The sequence below is a fragment of the Colias eurytheme genome, chromosome 13, assembly GCF_061535395.1.
Source record: "Colias eurytheme isolate Ceu_HAF_F1 chromosome 13, ilColEury1 Martin Lab GWU primary, whole genome shotgun sequence".
In the NCBI taxonomy this organism is placed as follows: domain Eukaryota; kingdom Metazoa; phylum Arthropoda; class Insecta; order Lepidoptera; family Pieridae; genus Colias; species Colias eurytheme.
This window is the reverse complement of record NC_142992.1, coordinates 1715652-1738735: the sequence shown is the minus strand read 5'-3', so window position 1 is coordinate 1738735 and position 23084 is coordinate 1715652. Positions and strand designations below refer to the sequence as shown.

At 38.7% G+C, this 23084-nt stretch overlaps 1 protein-coding gene across 1 annotated transcript in view; it reads left to right on the top strand.

Annotated features, from left to right (window-relative positions):
• Positions 1–1366: 1366 nt before the first annotated feature.
• Pkc53E (Protein C kinase 53E) overlaps positions 1367–23084 on the top strand; it is a 193864-nt gene continuing 172146 nt past the window's right edge. Inside the window, exon 1 of the mRNA XM_090109114.1 lies at positions 1367–1673. Coding sequence (XP_089965240.1) covers positions 1492–1673 — 182 coding nt within the window. The 5' untranslated portion in view covers positions 1367–1491. The remainder of the gene's footprint in view (positions 1674–23084) is intronic.

The following is a 23084-nucleotide window of genomic DNA, read 5'->3' as shown; positions in this document are numbered from 1 at the left end:
ACGGACACTCTCCGCCTCCCGCCAAAATTAAACTTACCTCACCCCCGCGCGATCAGACATAAAATGGGCCATATTTTTCTGCAAGGACGATACGCAACGAAGATTGACAACATTAATCAAATTGACTTAAAGTAATTTTATTATTTTGGATTTGTGATTATCGTTTTTCGTAGAAAATGGTTAGATATTGTGCTGTTTACGGATGTATTTCATCAGAAAAACGAGAATTTTTTTTTACGCTAGTCACAAATGTGCCAACCATAAAGCGTTAACACACACATTTGCAGTCTCTACGGTGTGACTGTCAAAACGATCATTTTGTATGGAGTGTCCGGGGTGTGGTCAAAGTTTGCAGTAGAATTGACGCGCGCACACATATAAAGTGGTTCAATAATTATTTGTCCTCACACATTGAAACAATTAAGTTTAGTGGAGGGGCGTTCATTTTTAGATTAGACAATCTCTACCAGTGTATTAATCAAATCAATTTGAATAAAAATACTAGAAAGCAATATATTATTATTCCTCTAACTATATTTATTGGAGATAGTTAATTATCGATATTGGAAACATTTTTTTATATATGTTATTTCAATTACATACATACAATTTGTACATATGTATTTAATATTTTATTATAAATAAAAAATAAGTAAACTCAGAAACAGTGAGTACGGTATAGCACTAGCATATTGTGCAGTTTAGTGAGTATTTCAAAATTGTATATTGCCGGATTAGTTATTTATTTATCTATAAAAATTTCAATTTTTCTCTTACGTAAAGAAACCACAATATAACGAACATGGACACATGATTTCTTTATTTTATGATTATTTTACAATGTAACATACATTTTTTAAGCTATTGCATAGCTTCTATCGCGGGCCCTGAGCGCGGGCCGCGGGGAACGAATCCAGAAATTTAGTAACGAAAAACCTCATGCTCCCCACTCCGACGGGCGCGGAGGTGTGGCTTGAAGGCATAGCATGCAATAGCTTTACCGCGGCAGTTCCCAAGTGCCACACGTCTTTTGTTATATTATAACTACAATTTAAAACGTATTATCAAAATATACTTTTAATTTTCTTTGTTCCTTTTTTTAAACTATCAGAATTTGAATTAATGTGATATAATAGAACTACATCTGGATAAAAATTGATTTGATAATTTGCGTTACAATTACAATTACAATTATTACATTTGTATTTTAGTTTCACTTTAGTTTAGTGTTTCTGTTACATACGAATGATAGTTCAAATTACGTTGTATCCAATACGGATGAAAATATAAAAAATGTGGTTGTGACGTAAACAGTCAAATGGGTTCAGCAGTGTCGTCTGTCATTATTGGGTTGTCAATTCACAAATTGCAATGACGTTCCGTTGAGAGCGGTCGTTCGTTCGTTCGTGCGCGATTCATTGTAACTGGCGTAATATTGTGAGACATTAATTGTTTCCGATTCCACCGGCGGTCATTCGCTAGCTTCTAGCTATGGCGGACGATGATACTGCTTGTGATGACGGAACTGATCTTAAGGCGGGGCAGGCGTTTAAGCTTCGAGGCCGCAAGGGTGCCCTGAAGAAGAAGAATGTTTACCTGGTGAAAGACCACAAGTTTATGCCGAGGTTCTTCAAACAGCCGACATTCTGTTCCCACTGCAAAGACTTCATATGGTGAGTGTTATTTCTGTTCGTTTGATATCTTAAGGTAAATTAAAAATAGTCAATGTTTACAATGGGAAGGCGCGTTGGGATCAATGCTCGGTTTCCTTGTGAACTGTGATAACGTCTTATTATGGTGTTGCAGGGCGGTCATAAAATGTATTAGCTACGCGGGCGTACGTTCCTATAACATTGTTCGGAACAATTATTTATATTACGCTTGTTACTATTAAATATTACGCGATCTTTTAATGTTTTGACGCACGACGTTAAGAAATTTTGTGTACATAAGATTAGCGAATTATATTTGTACTTGCGTCAATGGCACACACCTTATAATATTTTTTATTGTTTTGTATCAATGTTCGTAATGTAACAAAATTTATAAATAGATTCTAATAAGAAAATTTTATATCATAGCAGAATTTCTCATTTCATACAAAGTTGTTTTATTGAATCTTTAAAATCGGATAGGTGTTCAATTTAAATTCAAAAACATCAGGTAATGTGAGACCAGTCTCCTTATAATTATTTAATCTGTATATGATATAGGTACCTATTTACTTAATACAAACAAAAATAATATAAGCTATTGCATATAGTACCACTAATAAAAAAAAAACAAACATCCCTCTTTTATCTTTATGAGACCACCATGAATGCTGTAAAAGAAATGACATTTCTGTTGAAAAGTATAAAATAAACCTCTTTGTCAGTTAATTTATAAAAAATGTTAATGTGTACATATATTTCATGCTATAAAAGTCATAATTATTGCAGCAATCTCTCAGATTTTAAAGTAACTATAAATCCTTCCAAGGAAAAGCTTAGGATCCGACAAACCTTTTCCGCAGTCAAAATCAAACAATTACAAATACTTTATTCCAATTTTATTCAAAAGATGAAAATACAAGATATATTTTACTAATTGATACAGATTTTATAACTAACTGGTACTTTTATAAAATAAAAATCAAATAAACGATGGGAATTAAGTGAATGAAGAAGGAACTCGGATAATTTAAACATGGTGTGAAATCACTTCATTTTGATTTCCTGTAACCAATATTTATTTGCTTAGTAAAAATATAACAAAATGAAAATGATTTTTTTAATAATATCTCATTCAATTACATATTCATATCTATAGTATAAAATTTAGCTTTAGCATTCAAATGCTCTTTTAAATGAGAAATTTTTAAGGAATAGACAAAATTCGATCACGAAAAAATTCTCAGATTAAAATATATTAACAAAACTCTTGTGATAAAAGCCAAATAACTATTATGATAACTATTATTCATATTGACATGACCAAATCCCAGCCAACAGCTGTTTATTTGAATTAGCCTGTCAATTTGGTATTTATCACATGTTGTCTCGTAATCCCGCCTGACCACTGCACTTCCGGTAGATGTGGATTTATTTTAGTAACATTGATAATTCGTAAAGCTCAGTTTTTGAATCGTAATAGTATTATCTGTATAATTATGTATGCGAATTTTCGTCTGTCTGGCGGTTACGCTTTGGCTCAAATTTTAACTGAAAACATTCGAAGGTCCTGAAAGATGCTTCGTTTATCTAAGAGTGAAAACCCCGAGTGCATGAAATCGAGGGATATGGTACTAGTATCATATTAATTATTACAAACAGGAATGCAGTGGTGGCATGAGAACGAAAATATATACATATTTTTAAGTCTCTAAATATTCGTTTGTTGTGATTTAAACAAAAATGTATTTTCATATTTGGATGCTATTTTAAACCTAGATAATCTACGGCCTAGTATAATATAGCCTTTTCTTTTTTTTTTATAGTTGGGAAATCTTCCAAAGATACCCACGGCCTCCGGGGAAGGAGCCGTGGGTTATGTCGGATTCTTACCGACTAAAACCCCACTGTGTTCCGTCGAGCCGCTTTAAGGACGCTGTCACAAATCTGCGTTACTCAAATTTAGGTATCTAACGACGTAACTTTGTTCGCGGCAATATCACGATCACGTAAACATAGCGCATTCCATTTTATAGACCATCTTCATACTTGATATTATTTTTAATTTTTGATATTATGTATTTTTATTGAAATTGATTCCAGAAGATTACTAGGAACTTTAAAAATTCATTTTGTTACTTTTATTAGTAGGTACGATCCTAATAAGTATGTTAGTATATTCAAACAACTTAAAAAAGTGTGACTATTTTACATCATTATTTCATTGAATAATAATCTATGAATTGTATACAATATCAAAGCTTTTTAAGAAATGTAGAATTATTATCATACATATTATGATGTTACCGGCACTGTATTAAATCCGGCATTGTATACAATTCTTAGTAAATGTATGTTATTCCGAAAAATAGTCGGAATGAAATAAATTATAGGTATTCGTCACATAACACATTACCTAGGATACTCTTAAATCTGAACTTTTCCTACGTAGCAAACACATTTGCAAGTGTGGGTAGTTTTTGGGGTAGCTATTAACCAATATGAGGTCAAAACTAAAATCCAAGATGGCGCCGACGAAAATTTAACATCTTTTCGTCATGGGTGTCATTTTCAAGGTTTTGGAGTAGCTCTTAACAAATATGAGGTCAAAACTAAAATCCAAGATGGCGCCGACGAAAATTTGACTTTTTTCGTGATGGGTGTCATTTTCATGGTTTTTGGGGTAGCTATTAACGAATATGAGGTTAAAACCAAAATCCAAGATGGCGCCGACAAAAATTTGACTTTTTTCGTGATGGGTGTCATTTTCATGGTTTTTGGGGTAGCTATTAACGAATATGAGGTTAAAACCAAAATCCAAGATGGCGCCGACGAAAATTTGACATATTTCGTCATAGGTGTAATTTTCTTAATAATAAAGAAGTAAACTAAAATAAAATAACAAAGGTTTTCGTCGGCGCCATCTTGGATTTTATTTTTGACCTCATATTAGTTAATAGCTACCCCAAAAACTATGAAAATGACACCCATGACGAAAAGATGTCAAATTTTCACCGGCGCCATCTTGGATTTTAGTTCTGACTTCTGACCTCATATTGCGTAATATCCACCCCAAAAACCATGAAAATGACACCCATCACGGAAAGATGTAAAATTTTCGTCGGCGCCATCTTGGATTTTATTTTTGACCTCATATTGGTTAATAGCTACCCCAAAAACCATGAAAATGACACCCATGACGAAAAGATGTAAAATTTTCGTCGGCGCCATCTTGGATTTTAGTTTTGACCTCATATTAGTTAATAGCTACCCCAAAAACCATGAAAATGACACCCATGATGAAAAGATGTAAAATTTTCGTCGGCGCCATCTTGGATTTTATTTTTGACCTCATAGTGGTTAATAGCTACCCCAAAAACCATGAAAATGACACCCATGATGAAAAGATGTAAAATTTTCGACGGCGCCATCTTGGATTTTAGTTTTGACCTCATATTAGTTAATAGCTACCCCAAAAACCATGAAAATGACACCCATGACGAAAAGATGTCAAATTTTCACCGGCGCCATCTTGGATTTTAGTTCTGACCTCATATTGCGTAATATCCACCCCAAAAACCATGAAAATGACACCCATCACGGAAAGATGTAAAATTTTCGTCGGCGCCATCTTGGATTTTATTTTTGACCTCATATTGGTTAATAGCTACCCCAAAAACCATGAAAATGACACCCATGACGAAAAGATGTAAAATTTTCATCGGCGCCATCTTGGATTTTAGTTTTGATCTCATATTAGTTAATAGCTACCCCAAAAACCATGAAAATGACACCCATGATGAAAAGATGTAAAATTTTCGTCGGCGCCATCTTGGATTTTATTTTTGACCTCATATTGGTTAATAGCTACCCCAAAAACCATGAAAATGACACCCATGACGAAAAGATGGCAAATTTTCGTCGGCGCCATTTTGGATTTAAGTTTTGTCAAATTGCTTTACCCCACCAATCCGTTCAACAACCTATAAAAAAAGAGGATCTCAGTCAACATAATTTTTAAAACATAATTTTAAATTACAAATAACTGGAATATGAAACTTATACAGTTTACTCTTATAAAGTATCAAATATTTCAAATCACGAAAACGACACTATACGCACAATAATCTTTTTCTAATTCGTTTTTATTTTTGGGACGAGGAGCGATACACCCGTCCTTCCAAGAGCGCTTCTGAGCGCGGTCTGACGACCCGCGAGAGCAAAATGTATGAAGAAATCGACAAGTATTTTTAATTTAGCTTATAATTGAAATAAAATTTTGATTTAGATACAAAAAAATTATCACAATCTATAAAGGACTATATATCCCTCAATAATTTATAGGTAAGAAGATAGATTAGGCTTTTAATTTTCTTAAAAGTGTACCGGTTTAGACCCCATTTTTTTGCATTTTATGCCATCATTGTGCTGGGAAAATCGTATTTCAGTGACAATTTTGTATGACGTCGTACAATTTTTTATAAGATGATCGTAGAACCGAATATATTATCTTTAAATTAAGATATTACTCTGTTCTCACGTGTAAGTGCTTTGAGTTAAAATTGTACCGTAAAATAGCGGTTTTTGTTAAAAATCTGTTATAGCACCCTTAATGATGGGGCCGCGGGTATTTGTTGGAATTCTTCCGCGACAGTATAATATAGCCTACAGTTTCCAACTCGCGTCAGTTAAACCGTAGGTTGGAATAACGTCCCCCCCATCGTTCCAAGCCTTGTCGTGGCGGGGGGGCTCAGTACCTGGGCTGCAAGCCAGCATCCTGGGGAAGCTAATATGGAATAAACACGTGCAGCTCCCGATTCGTTTTATTAACTAAACCATACGGGAAGTGGCGTCGGGCGAACTGTTATCTCTAGCGTGTGACGTTGTCATGTCTAGCGGCACGCTAGAGACCAGGGGGCTCGCCTTAACCGGCCGGCCCGAGAGGAAGGTGACCTCAATAAAAAACCCCTCTATTTCGGCGTTGGGGCGCCCCACGGGGCCTAAGCGCGACGTCGGATTCCTGCTTTCCCATGGGGAGGTAGGTGGCTTGGCGAGAAGACCAAGTCGGAGCGGCCAACCCCCGGATACCGCCCGCCCTCCGGGGTGTAATAGGGTTACTCGGGTACAGGGGGCACCACCCGGGTGGACCATATATTTCCCCCTTACTCGTGGGACTAAAAACACAGTCAAAATGAAACCCCAACCAGAAGAAGAAGGAGGTTTGCCGAGAGATTCGGCAATTGGAAAATGCAGTCTAGTGTTGGAGCGTGCATCGTGCGCTACTCCTACACCCACTGAAATTGGAGGAATTGCTAATCGTTCGTATGTGATGACGGACGTAGCCGCGGAGTCAGACTCCTCTAACTCTATGGCGAGTATAAACTCACGGGTCACTATGAGCCCCCTGGCCTGCCGAGAGGCTCTGTGCACCCCGAGCAAGGAGTCGCGCTTCTGGCGCACCCGTAAGCGCTCGCGATTGGAAGATGGAAGTTCGAGCGATACCACCATCCCATCGTCCTCAGGAAGACCTCGCACAGGCCTTCGCAAGGCACACAGAGTGGAGAAAGAGGCACAAGCTGAATCGGTAGCCGGAGCATCCTCATCCGCTTTAGCAGACCCAAAAACGAAAGCTAAGCGATCGCCATCGATAGCAACTGGTGCCAATACAGCGACAGAAGAGGCTAGGAAGAGAATTGAGGCAAATCTGACAATTGTCGAAAAGATTGCCAAAGCTTCCAACCACCTTAAGACCACGTACGTAGCAGACCTGAGAAACGCCGCCAAAGCTATTAGGGAGGACGCGGATTCCCTCGCCGTAAGAACTTTATCCGAAGAAACCAATGCGCTCCGCGCTGAAAATGAACGTCTGCGTATAAGACTAGATGTTATTCAAAGCGAAATGCGGGAGCTGCGGTTGCTCATTCATCGGGGCCCTGTTGGCTCTGCGCAACCAGCGGAGTTGCCGCAGGATTTCGAGGATAGAATGGTGCGCCAGTTGGGAGAGCTCATTGATACGCGGCTTAGGAACTTGGAGCTACGACCGAGTCCACAACTGCGACGCCTCTCCAGCGCTACGGATGGAGAAAGAAGCCGAGTCGTCGACCTCCGACAGGACAGTCATCCTAAGGATACGGGACCAAGGCCAAAGAAAACCAAGGCGCTCTCCATGCCGGCGCAGAACGCGGCACAGAACAGGCAAGAGACTGAGATAAAGGAGGGAGGCAAAAAGAAGAAGAAGAAGAAGGGGAAAGAAAGTCGAGCGGTGGAATTACGAAGTGGGGGATCTACTCCTGCCTTATCTTCCGCAACAGTGGCTCCTTCGTGTGACGACGTGGAGACCTCAACGGTGCCCACAGCCAATGCTACTGACGAAGGCTGGTCAGTCGTGACTAGGAAGGGCAGATCAGGTGCGAAGAAGGCACAACGCGCTGGGTCCGGAAAAACTGCGGTTGATACACGGAAAATATCTCACCCAACCAAACCATCACAACCTACGCTGAGGGCCCCACGATCTGCTGCAGTCGTCTTGACAATATCATCGGATGCACAGGCTAACGGCATAACATACGCCACAGCTATCAAGGAGGCGAGAGCTAAAGTTGACCTCAAGGAGGCCGGAATAGATTGCGTAAAGTTTCGACAGGCAATCACCGGGGCCACAGTAATCCAGATTCCTGGGCCCGGTAGCGGAGAAAAGGCTGATTTACTGGCAAGTAAACTGAAGACAATCTTTAAAGACAAGAACATCAAAGTCTCAAGACCAGTGAAAATGGCGGAACTACGTGTTTCGGGCTTAGATGCGTCCGTTACAGAGAACGATTTAAAGGACGCCATAGTAACAAAGGGAGAATGCCTTGTGGACCAAATACGGGTCAGCCAAATACGCCAAGATAGAACTGGGCTTTATGGAGCGTGGGTAAACTGCCCTGTAACAGTGGCCAAAAAACTTACCGAGACACGCTTTCTCGTCGGTTGGGTGGCGGCAAGAGTAAGGGTACAGGAACCACGAGAGATGCGTTGCTTTCGATGCCTGGAAGTGGGGCACGTGGCCAACCGCTGCACCACGGAGTGCGATCGCAGTCATCTATGTTATCGCTGTGGGCAGCCAGACCACAAAGCTGCCATCTGTACCGCCAAGCCAAACTGCGCAGTATGCATAGCAGCAGGCAGAAAAGCAGACCACCGCTTAGGCGGTAACGGCTGCGCTGCCCCGAATATGAAAGCGTCTAAAGCTCGGCCTAAGAGACACATTGCAGACTCCCAGGCAAATGAAGCGACTGTGGAGGTTATGGAAACCGTCACAGCATAGGATGGCGCTTCGGATTCTACAATCCAACCTGAACCACTGTGCCAGGGCTCAGGATCTACTGATGCAGAGCCTGGCACAGTGGTCCATACACATCGGAATTCTTTCGGAACCTTATGCAGTTCCATCGGAGCGAGACAACTGGGTCGGGGATCTAGACGAGGTTGCTGCCCTGATCATAATGCAATCGGAAGGATCACCTCAAATCTGTGCGCACAGGAAGGGTCATGGATGTGTAGCCGCGAAACTGACTGACATGGTGGTAATTGGAGTTTACTTCTCACCAAACAAAACGCTTGCTGAGTTCGAAGCGTTCTTGGGGGAAGTAAACTCCATGATTCAATGGGGTCGCCCTCACCAAATTGTCATTGCAGGGGACTTAAACGCCAAATCTGCCTTGTGGGGTTCCTCTACCACGGATGCTCGCGGAGACATTCTAGTCGAATGGATCGCAGCTCAAAATCTGGTCCCTCTCAACCAGGGCACCGAGAATACATGTGTGCGCATGCAGGGAGGGTCAGTCGTGGATGTTGCGTTTGCAAGTCCCACCCTGGCACATCGAGTTCGTGGTTGGAAGGTTTTGTCGGAGGTGGAGACTCTGTCGGACCACAAATACATCCGATTTGATGTTATGCAAACAACATCAAATCTACACGGCAACAGGTCTGCGCCTGTCGAATCTGGCCCGAGATGGTCCCTCAAGTCCTTGAACAGACACTTACTGGAACTGGCATCTATAGTTAGTGCGTGGTGTCCGAAACCCGACTCTATAAACGTGGACGCTGAGGCGGAATGGTTTGCGGCAACGATGACACACATATCAGACGCCGCAATGTCTAGAGTTAAACCATCTCCGCCACATCATAAAGTTTATTGGTGGTCACCAGAACTTGCGCAGCTTCGTGCAGCCTGTGTTACCGCCAGACGCCGTTACACAAAATACAGACAAAGGAGGAGGCGGGCAGACTACTCCATTGTCGAGGAATCTGAGCGGTATACAGTATACCAAGACGCTAAGAAGGTTCTTAGAGAGTCCATAGCGACCGCTAAGGAGAGGGCATGGGCCGAATTGCTGGAGACACTGAGCCTTGACCCCTGGGGGCGTCCCTACAGGCTGGTCATGAATAAACTACGGCCTTGGGCTCCACCATTAACAGCTAGGTTGGAGCCGGCACTGCTTAGAAAGGTGGTGTCTTCACTCTTCCCGGGTCGAAATGCAACGGAGCACTCGGACCGATGCAGTGACCAAGGTGACCTAGCCTGCGCGGGACCTATTCCGGACGTGTCCCTAACCGAATTAGATATGGCGGTACAACGCCTGAAAAGGAAATGTACCGCCCCGGGGCCCGATGGCGTGCATGGAAGAGTGTGGTCACTTGCCCTCTCACAAGGATTGGCCCAACGATTCTGCGAACTACTGACAGAATGTTTTAAGAACGGAAGGTTCCCAGAACGATGGAAGGTGGGTCGACTTGTTCTACTAAAAAAGAGTGGCAAACCGGCTGATTCACCATCAGCCTATAGGCCAATTGTTCTGTTGGACGAAGCTGGCAAGCTCCTTGAGCGTATCATATCCAACCGTATCCAAAACCATCTGGCGCAAACAGGACCGGACCTTGATGAAGCCCAATATGGCTTTAGGCGTAGGCGGAGTACAGTAGACGCCATAGCCCGCCTGCGAGATATAAGTGAAGAGTGTGTTTCCCAGGGTGGGGTTGCACTGGCAGTATCTTTGGATATCTCCAATGCGTTTAACACTTTGCCCTGGGACAAAATCCTAGACGGTCTTGCTCAACATCATCTACCGCTCTATCTCCGACGCATCATCCGTTCATATCTTGGTGGACGCAAAATTATCTTTCCCGGTCAACATGGTTGGGGTAGTCATAGGGTTGCATGCGGTGTTCCACAGGGTTCTGTTTTGGGACCTCTTCTGTGGAACATCGGATACAACCACGTGCTTCGAGGAGTGCTGCCGCAAGGCGTTAGCGCCATCTGTTACGCCGATGATACTCTAGTCGTGTCTACTGGCCGGGACTATAGGGAGGCGCGACTACGAGCTACGGCTGGGGTGGCACAGGTGGTCGCCAAAATCAAAAGTCTTGGGCTAAAAGTAGCACTCGAGAAATCGGAGGCTATATGGTTTCACGGCCATCGGAGGGCTCCACCAACCGGGGAAGATATTGTGGTGAGTGGGGTGCCCATCCGGATTGGGTCCAGGCTGAAATACCTCGGTCTGGTACTCGATCCGCGATGGACATTCCAAGCTCACTTTTCGGCACTGGCTACAAAGCTCAGCACCACGGCAGCGGCTCTCTGCCGCATTATGCCGAATATTGCAGGGCCGAGCGGAGCATGTCGCCGACTCTTTGCTGGAGTTATGCGCTCACAGGCGCTGTACGGGTGCCCGGTATGGGCGGACAAGCTTTTAACGCGCAATACTATTGTGCTGAGGCGGTCGCAGCGAGTGATAGCCATAAGGGTTGCAAGGGCGTATCGCACTGTTTCGTATGATGCGGTGTGTGTTATAGCCGGAACTGCACCCTGGCACCTCGAAGCGGCCGCCCTGGCGGATGTCTACTGGCGTAGAGCGGAAGCAAGAGGGAGGGGCTTAGAGCTGACCTCCGAAACGCTCGATGCCTGGAAGCAGGAAGCTCGAGACGCGGTGTTCCGAGAATGGAGTCGGGAACTGAACGCATCGTGCGTGGGGGCCTGGACTCTCAGCGCGATAAGCCCGGTGCTAAGAGAGTGGGTAGAGAGAGGGTGGGGGGCACTCAGCTACCGACTTGTGCAGGTCCTGTCGGGGCATGGATGCTTCGGCAGCTACCTGCATAGGATTGGACGTGAACCGGCCCCCTCTTGCCACCACTGCAGCAGCCAATTAGACACGGCCCTACATACGCTAGTCGAGTGTCCAGCCTGGACATCCGAAAGAAGGTCGCTCGAGGGCTTGCTGGGAGCGAACAACAATCTAACCCTGCATGACCTTGTGAAGATGATGGTCGCTGATGACGCGAAATGGGGGATGGTCGCAGCCTTCTGCGAAACCATAATGAAGGCGAAAGAAGATGCGGAGAGGGCCCGGGAAAATGACCCAGCGGCGGATCCTCTGCGTCGACGGAGACCTGGTAGACGGAGGCGTCAGTATGTCCAACGTCTGCCCTGAAACAAGAGCTAACAACTAAGCACAGGGGGAGGTTTACGTAGAGACGAGCATACTGCAGATATGCTCGCTGCAAGTAAACCGGCCCCCCCCTGCGACAGAGGGTGGATAGCCCGGCAATAGGGCAGCGTTATCATTATGCGATACCGTCGCCTATTGCCAAATTAGGGGCTTGGGCGAGTCGCCCAGTTGCGGCACTCACCACGTAGGCGGCAGGGGTACAAGGCCTGGCTGTTAACCCCTGTCGCCGAAGATGAACGGTGGCCACCGTTGGGTTTTAGTGGGTATGGCTTCATGCGAGTCCCACATACCCCCTCGGGCAGTAAAACTGTAGAGGGGGATGCGTAAATGCATTTCCCAACGATAAAAAAAAAAAAAAAAAAAAAAAAAAAAAAAAAAAAAAAAAAAAAAGGTTGGAATAACGTCATAATGTTCAAGTAATCTCATAAAGTCATACGCTTTATTAAATTATGTTCTTTAAATTAATGTTTTGAAACTGTTTGCGAAAGCAGTACATGAAATATGAATACAGAAGTGGAGTAATCAGTTTCTAGATGCAGATTGGTTTGGGAGCCAATTTCAATAAGAGAGTACTAGCCAATCACGGTAGAGTATGTTTTGTATGTACATAGAAATATCTGCAAACACAAGAACCTATTCCATTAGCAACGTCAAATGCATACTCAATAGATTCTATATTCCCTTTTATTTATATACTAGCCGTTTGACCCGGCTTCGATGCCGAAATATATACTTCTTGGTAACGATGAAAATATGGAAAAAAATCGGTAAAATCGGTCGAGCTATTCATTTAGAAAATAGAAAAAAAATAGATTTTCATTGTGGTAAAATAAAATGAAAATCGCAGTAAAAGAATGTGTCCACTAAAATAAATCAGTAAGCTCATTCATACAACAAAAATATCACAAAAGAACCGCTGACTTGTGAAATGCTAATAAAAATATCGTTTCTTATTTATCTAAGGCGTGATTTATATTCATAGCAACATTCAGACAGATATTGCTTAGTTTTAAATATTAATGGGGTAATTTTAACAACGTATCTATTAAACACGTGGTAAACAATGTCTAGACGACGTTTTAGTACTCACAATATGTAAATTATATATTAAGATTTTTTCGTTATTAATCGTGTATGTTAATGATTATTATTAAATAACATCTAAATGAGAAAAAAATTAAAAGGGTAAATGATATATTGTTACTAGCGGCCCGCCCCGGCTTCGCCCGTGGTACATATGAAAAATAGATGTTGGCCGATTCTCAGACTTACCCGATATGCACAGAAAATTTCATGAGAATCGGTTCACCCGTTTCGGAGGAGTATGCAGACTAACATTGTGACACGAGAATTTTATATATAAGATTTATCCACCTTGTATTTTTTGTGTTAAATCTAGTTGTCTTTCAACACGTTTAAAATTCATATAAAGTACATAGTTATACCTACGATGCAAAAAAATATATTAGATTTAAAATACGTGAATAAACGTTAAACGTTCTTTTTTTAAAGTCGTGAACCTAGTTATATAGACATTAAATAAAAAGTTATTACATACATGATACATTACAATCCTAAAGGTTACTTAATATGTATATCTAATTATTATCGACATTATAATTTTTTTTCGCATTTATAAAAGCTTTTAAATAAAAAAGCTATACATACAATTTTACATTGTATTTCTTATCATAATATTCTACGCATTTATAAGAACTCGTATAGATCAAGACCAGTAATATTTAAATAAATAATGCTATAAATAGTTAATACAAGGATATGATTGAAATATATTATCCTCAAAGAAACTGATAATATTACCTATTAACCATTATTACTAACTTTTCTATTAAATATGTCTTGCGATTCAACTAGTTGCGAAATGATTGAAATGTTTGTGAGAATGGATGGATGGATGGATGTTTGTTACTCTTACACGCAAATACTACTGAACCGATTACGATTAAATTTGGTAGGTATGTAGGTAGCTGAAGACCCAGAATAAGACATAGGCTACTTTTTATCCCGGCAATCCCACAGGAACGGGATTTTCAATTACAATGACGATTCCAACCAACATTTCACATTAAAATTTCGTATTTTGAAAATGTACAGAAAATCAATACAGAGAAGATAACAAAGACGTTAAATACGTTTTGCAGTTATTATCCGTCTCACGAACATATTCTAACGTTTCAGACGATGTTTATTGTTATGTATTTAAGCGGAAAATAGCTAAATTTAGATAATTACGGCAATTATTCAACTGTTTGTTGACCAAGGTAAATTTGTTAAGAGTGTGGTGTTCAAGTAGGTTATGTTTCCGTAATTAAATCGGTATTAGAATTAATAATTTTTGATTTTGCTTTAGATTTGTAGTAGCTACGCCCCGCGGTTTTGCTCGCGGACGGGGTGATTTAATTATAATGCTTCTATTTCATACATATATATACCTACATAATATATCAAAACCTACATATATATAGGAAGCCTGTCAAATACTGTACAGACCGACCGTTACTCTTTGTATTTATAGATAAATTTTTAAATTACGAACCTTAAAATTTAACAATTTAAAATACTTAAATAGTTCTTAAACGTAATCTTATTGCACGCCTCATAAGCGAAGCGTTGAGGTGGGTACTATTGTCACTTCGCGCAAAACATCTGATTTTTCAAACTTAAAATGTCTTTATGTATCATACATTGCACTTGTAAGATAATACATACACACACATATTAAGAAAAAACACTATTTTTAACATTCATGATATTTTTGATGTCATTTTTGTTATTTAAACTAGTTAAAAAACAGTTTAAAAAAGTTCTGTCTTGGACGTCCGTGTGTCTGTATGTGCGGAGGATTTTCTTGTTAACACGATAGCGACCGAAATACTTTACTAATCGAGTCTTTTTTTTTCCCTTACGCTTGAGTATGCTCAGGAATAGAACCCTTTCATTTTTCAGGGTCTGATTCGATGTGGTTTAATTGTTATTAAATAAACAAAAATAATAATTAATAAATAATTATTTAAAAAAAAATTATGAGGCGTGCACTTTTGGATTTTCCAAACTATTTTTTATTTTTTTTTAAATGTAAATTATAAAAAGGTGAGAAAATTGAATGTAGCTCATTTAGTATTTACCTATTATTAATTATTGTGATAAGTGTAAAACTTGTAATAATTGTGTAAATTAATTACATATTATTATAATACGTACGATAACAGTTTCCTTTCCTTAATAATAATTGAAAAATAAGGGAAATAGGTATTCCTTATATTTTAAGGATCAAAAACTGTCGTGTCCTAGATATACATATAACGTTATCAGTTAACACCTATAAAAAGATGAATAATACGCAGGAATTAATAAAATAAAAAGAAGATATTATATTATACACCATGAGATAATAATTGATTCAAAAAAGTGGACCTACATTCTAAAAGGAAGATTCTCTTATATATTGTATTAAACAGAGTATTAAGAAAGGATATACGAGACGGTCCAATTAATTCGCAACACAGTGAAGTCATCACCATCAATTTAAATGGACTCCAATAAACGCACGCGCACGTTTCATGTGAACAATACTACCGCTCATGAGTGAACCATAAATATCTCTTTTGATGTGAGATATTTTAATTTGCGGAAATTGTTTTCGCGTATCGTTTCGCGGGTCATTGACACTTGTGATGAGGATGCTGTGTATGAATTATGGTACATGTATTGTCTGGGTTTTAAATAGTTTGGTTGGTTTGGGATGTTTTGTTCGGAGTTTCTAGATCTGCCCACCTTTTAACATACCTATATGAAGAATGGAGGCTCTATCGTTGCTTGTATTTGTTCTTCATATTATTAAAAGATAAATTAACGAAGAAAAAGACGATGTTGTATCAATTATACCTATCCTTGCGTGAGGCCTAATATAAACTCGTTAGGAAATTCATCCTGCATCACGTTTCATAAATAAACTTCACTGGTATGATATCTCCATAAATAACCAATTACAATCATTAAATCCATCTCCAATTAATCACCACAAATACCACAATTAATATTTTCATACAAAAAATGTTGAACACCAAAAACACTTAATGATGTTACTCGGTGATGTATAAAAATCTTTATTTATCCTGTCATTGCCGTTTGTTGTTTAATCATACTTAGTGCCCGCGGCAGGCAAACAGGAAAATATTCACAATTTAACTAATAACGAGGGGGCGGAGTCGTTTCTTCCATTTATTTATTAAATATTTTGTTGTACACGTTTTTTTGGCTATAACATTCCTTGATTTTTGTTTGTAGGCATTTTTGCGTTGGAAATTCGAGCAAGTTGCAAGAACACGGTGAACTTCGTTAATTTGTAAAGAATTACGTTTAAAAATAACAGTATTCGTACGAATAATATAAATTTTCTTTTACGTTTTGGTCCTTCGAGCTGGATGTAGATGTTAATTATAATGTTAATTATAAGTTAGAAAACTGATGAACTGAAAATGGCAAATATTAAAAAAATAACCAAAAATAAATATACAAGCGACTTGAAATGTAAAAAAATAAATGCTTTCTTAATGGCCTAGTTCAATTACCTAAGTTTACTATTCATATTTACATAATGTTCTCTTGCTCCAAAGTCGCTTTTGACGAAGAGGTCTCAAAGCTCAGAACAATAACGAAAAAAAGCTAACATGTTGAATAATACGAGATAAATTCTATTTCCATAAAATCCCCGAGTCATATAAGATTTATCCCGTTTTCTTATCGCGGCACGAAATGATCAAATGACGAAGTGAATATCCTTAAAGGTAAGATATTTAATGGTTCCCAGATGACTCTGCCGTTCGGAACTATCGATCACGGAGTCTGATTGATTTCTATTCGCGGTTACGACTGTATTTCTGTCTGTCCATAGCAAAGGATGATGATCTGAAAGTAAAGTGCCAGTAGAAACCACAGTTCGAACAATTTGATGCATTAGCAAATGGATACTTTAAATGTTCAACTGCTAGCTGGTCCTAAAAATATAGGAAACATCTCCTCGTTTTATCATAATAAAAAATGCCTTACCATAGTAAAATATGTAATTTCTATAAAAATGAGAATATTTCAAAGCATTTTTTTTTCTTTCTATTAACTGACAAACATTTGCGGTGTTATCCCTAAATTAGTGAGCACGTCATGCAGATAACAAAAATTGACAGCATAACATTATGTATTCTGAAGTATCAGTTAATATTTTAGGTATTATTCTTATTTATTCATACATAAAAGGTAGCTTAGGCTTGTTATTACAAGTAGTATAAAAATTATGTACAACAACTAACAAGGCAATTACATTACGCCATACAGATAAGATATAGATAAATAAATCTGCAGAATATGGTAATGTAGGTACATTAAAATAATAATATAACAGTAAATGCTTTATGTGGACTTTTTTTCTTAGGAGTAAGTACTCTTTTTGTGATTAGGTTTTTTCAACTACTTCTTCAGGTCAACAATCTCTGTACTTAGGACGTTGTTGTTCTTATTATATGTATTATCTCAAGACCAAAGGAGCAGTTAGATCAACCAAAAAATGTCTCTATCACGATGACGAGGTCCTTCAGTGCGTCAATAGAATTAGTTAGCCCAGTGCAGTAATAATGCCCGACTTATACGGAATTCAAATCATCTTGTTATATGGCATTCTCATATGGCAAGATGTACAATGTGAATATGGGCTCGATGTTTTTGATGCATTCAGTCTAGGCTTTAGATTCAAAGCTAGATAGTTAATTAAATGTCATCGCGGAGTGCTCTCGTAAATTAGCATGCGAGTGTTAAGTCGTTGTGTTTGTTATCTCGGTGATTCATCTCTGTTTGAGTAATGAGTGGGTGATGTGCGACATGATTAGTTAAATTATTGCTTGTAGTTCAACTGTTGAATTTAGAATGTTGTGGGTAATAAATTTTACGTATCTTCGGGAGATAGGGTGATTAGCTGTATTGAAATGGGTACTGAATGTATGGCGTCAGGAGAAAATTCTGAGCCTTAATTTATTAAGTTGTTGCTATAATTTTGTAGATCTAATCTTTTTAATATTTACTGTATTTTCCGCTTTGTCATCTTCCCTGCAGGTAAACAAACTCTCAAAAACGGAAAATATTTATTTTTTACTCTGCCATAAATAATCATTAGGATAGACACACCCACTAATTTTACCATCACGGTGTAACAGTGAGGCCAATTTTAACGTTACGTCTCTAATTCGTCGAACACCGCTTAGGAGATGAATTTCAGTCACATGTCGAGCTGTCTCCACAGCGATCTATCTTGATCAGAACTCTAACAATAGATCATAGATGGTAGACAACTAGATACGACAAGTGTGTGAATTTGTTAGAAGCAAGCATGTCATGTTTTGTTACTTGAGAATACGTTTCGTGTAGGCGTTGACTGTATAAAGTTTTTCAGATTTGATTTTCAGTGTTAGATAACAATTCAATATGAATTAATATATCTTACTTTGTAGGTGCGTATTATTATAAAACTGAATATTGTAAATAATAAAATGTTCTAGTAATTTTCCATATAGAAATGCTTGATTTAATTAAATTATTTTCATAATTGAAATCCTTTGGTCACTTGCGCGATCTTTGATACCTGTTTTAAGCGCGTCACACACGGTGAAGATACTATAATATTTTATCTTAAGATACTGTTATATTTTATATTACAGTATCTTAACGCATCCGGTATCAGCGTTCGGACCATCATTTTTCTTTTTGTCATTGCGTACTAAGAGGTCTAAGACCCCTGTAGAACCGCCATCCTGTTACAAAAGACGCGAAATTTTGTGGATCATTTGTAACAGAATGGCGGTTCTACAGGAGTCTTAGTACGCAATGACAAAAAGAAAAATGATGGTCCGAACGCTGATACCGGATGCGTTAAGATACTGTAATAAAAAATATAACAGTATCTTAAGATAAAATATTATAGTATCTTCACCGTGTGTGACGCGCTTAAAGTGGAGCTTTGCACTTAATTTTGATGCAAAAACTGACACGATCGGAAAGTGCATACGTGCCTTCCAGATTTACTATCTATGTGATGTAATGTTAATGAGTCACGCATGTACCGGTGATATAGATTACGTTGTTATAATTGTGTGTAGAGATAACCGGTCGCAGCCTTCGGTTTTTGTGGATGAACCAGTTTAATAGCAAGTTTTGGCTAATGGAAATTCAATATTTTTTACAGTACAGTGTCATAGATGATGTGTTTATATGATTAATAATAATATGCTCACATTAGATGGATTTTTTGAGAACTGGTTATTGTTTTTATCATCATGGTTACTATATTGTACTAGTGGTCCGCCCCGGCTTCGCCCGTGGTACCTACATGTTTAAACTATCCTATCTCTCAAGTTGGATCGAACTACACATGTTGTGCGAATTTTATTATAATCGGTTAAGTGGTTTAGGAGTCCATTGAGGACAAACATTGTGACACGAGATTTGTATATGTATATTAAGATTAGAGCATTTGGTAGTTTACTATAAATTCACCACATTATCAGTATTGTCTTCAGCCAAATTGGTATTTAAGCTAATTGCGTATTTTTTGTGACTCTATTTATTTTGCTTAACATTCCGTTTACTATTAAGACCGTGCCTCGCGGCAAATCGCCGAGGATTAAAAAAAAAAAAACTTTTCACTTGTTAAGCTTAGGTACTTTTAGCTGGAAGCAGTTTCTAATTAACATCGTTAGCCGGAGGCCTAAAAGCTCCGCCATCTCGAGGGGCCTCTAAATTCATCTGGATATACGCGATAAGCTGAGGCAAGACTTGCGAAGATTCGTGTCGAGTTGCGGCGCTATAAACACCGTAAAGTATACGCGATGTTCTTGCTTACATTAGACGAATAGGTAAACCGATTTTGATAATTCATTTTTTATTCGAGAGCCGGTGCTTCTGATATACAATGATGCAGAGCAGTAGTATTATTTGTTCCAGAGTGGGAAAGCGCTAGATGACCTTTATAGCAGGAACTATACTGATTAATTTAGCAATATTCGACACTGGAAATAATACTGCTTTTAAACATCATGGTGGTCAATTCTGACAATTCGACATCCATGTCTACATACTACGCGTTGGATCTGCCCGGCCACACTTGCGTTTGCTCGAATGTTCGTCGCGCTAATGTGGCCACGGCATTACAGCGAAACGTCTCTCGTTCTTGACCCCTGGATTTGTGAGGTCGGCTCGTGGATGCTTTTCGATCGATATGGTGAGAGATGGTCATGTTTGTTGGTGAGGAAATATGATATGTTGAAATGGTGTTCGACGTTTGTTACTGAGAATTTTTTACAGGAGAGGAGGAATGTATATTTTGTTAGGTTACGTAGATGCTGAGAATGGTAAGTTTTGATAGGATTCGAAATGTGGGAAGTGGTTGTGTATTTTATTGTGCTATGCTATGGATATAAATTGCGAGTTACTGTTATTATTTATTACTAGAGGTCCGCCCCGGCTTCGCCCGTGGTACATATTTCGCAATAAAAGGTAACCTAAGTATGTCCTTTCTCGGGTATCAAAATATCTCCATACCAAATTTCATGCAAATTGGTTCAGTAGTTTAGGCGTGATTGAGTAACAGACAGACAGAGTTACTTTCGCATTTATAATATTAGTATGGATTAACATTATATATTTATAATTATAATATTGTATATATCAGTCAGTTAGTTAAATAACTATCAACACTGTATATGAGAGCAATTCACAATTGTACTAAAATTGTAATAATTATAAACTATTTTGCTAAAACTGCAAAATAAATGATAAATAACATTATAGCCAACTCGTCCTTATTCACGTTCTGTTAATGTATAACCGGTAACAGATCAGCGATGCGTGCTCCTCTTTGTTCTCTAGTGACGACGTTTAAATTAACTATTTGTATTTATTTAGCACGTTATAAACTGAGAAAATACATATGCAAAAAATGAAATAGGACGAGTTTAGAGGCCACCTTATTAGGTTATATTTATAAGTCGTTATTATTAAATTGACGTTTGACGACGCGGTTGGCGCAGTGGTAAAGCAACTACCTACTGAGCCGACGGTCCCGGGTTCGATCCCCGGTCAGGGCAAATATTTGTGTGATGAACTCAATTATTTGTTCTTGGGTCTGGGTGTTATTATCTATATATGTATTTATTAAATATTATATTTATCGTCGCCTAGTACCAACAACACAAGCCTTAATTGAGCTTACTGTGGAGTGTGGGACTAGGTCGATTTGTGTAATAATGTCCTATAATATATATTTATTTATTTATTTATTTATTAGACACCATGTCGAGTAAGTAACAGTAAAAAGTTTACTCTTTATTAAAAGGTTTAATCTGAGCAGTTCATATTTTCAAAATAAAATCCACCTTATATAATACTAGTCTTGAACGCGCTAATCTCAGGAATATTTTCATTGTTAGATAGTCCATTTATCGAGAAAGGCTAGACTCTATATCAACTCGCGAAGACCACGTTTCACTACACTTCGCTTTACTTAGTCGCGGAGCAATGCGTGTAAAACCGCGGCCCTTAGCTAGTAACATATAAAAAAGGATTTCATTAGATACCATTTACTCATAATGGACTAAGATGATATTAGAATACAATAAGAAACATTACATTTTATATGCAAATAGGTAACAAATGGCTTCCAAAACTACGCAATAGTTCATTTGACTGTATAATCTATATTTGTTTCTACAGTGTAACCCCTATTACGAATAACTACATTATCAGCTGATTTAGTTTATTCGAAGGTCACTTGAATATTTTGCTAAACGTAATGCATTTTGTTCGTAATGATATGAGTGTAGATAAAATTAATTTTGAGGTAAAGTAAACATAGGAAGAATACCTATCTTATTTGAAATCTAATTTCGCATGAGATAATCTCAATGTCCATTTATTTGTGTGTCCTTAATGCCCTCCCATAACAAAATTTTGTCAATGTCATAGATATAAAAGCCTGTAGTCTACAGCAATATTTTCCCAAATTATTCATCGCATAGAGTAAATATCAATAAATAAATCTACGTGATAGTTAAGAGTTAAGACGTATAATAGATAATGGACTGCTACATCTGAAGGGAGATTGACCTATTTGACATCGATAGGGTGTTTAAAACGAGAATCCAGGCTTCCAATTTTCCTGTTGCTGACTCCATTGAGATTGAAGTATCTCCTGATTCCATAGCCTTTTCAACAAGTAACAAACCTATTAAATTATAATTGTAACCTATTAGATTTGGGAAATTAAATCGATATTAATTAAAACAAGTAAACATACCACAAAAGGTCCACGCAAACTCTTATCTCGCCATAAAATGTACCAGGCGCACAGAACGCTGCCGGAGTCCGCACGATTTGTTGACGCGGCGCCATTATTTACACTTCACATATGGTGTGCCGCCGGCGATCGCATATTAAGTGCCATCATATGCTACTTACGAGCTCCCTAAATAGATACGTAGTAAACTTGTAATTTGGCAAGGTTTTATAAATAGATTAGAGGCTGTTGCATTGTTAGGATCTTGCTTATGTTCTAGAATACTTTGTACTTGCACTTATAGTTCTACACCTATAGGTAAATAAGTTGTGGTATATTTTTGAGAATTTCTGGTCCTATAGTATTTGAAAGGTACGTCTGTTAACGAGAGTTTATGGTAATTTTTAGGAGAAACCCAATATAGGTTAAGAATGTTTACAAATGAAAAACAATGAAACAATCCATTGTAGATGTTTGTTGTTTTGACAATAAGATACCGTGACGAACGTGATGGATTAGAAATAATGCGTAATGACGCATTACATACCCACATCAGTGATAATAAAAATAATTTAGAGATACTACTAGGTGATACAATGCTTACTA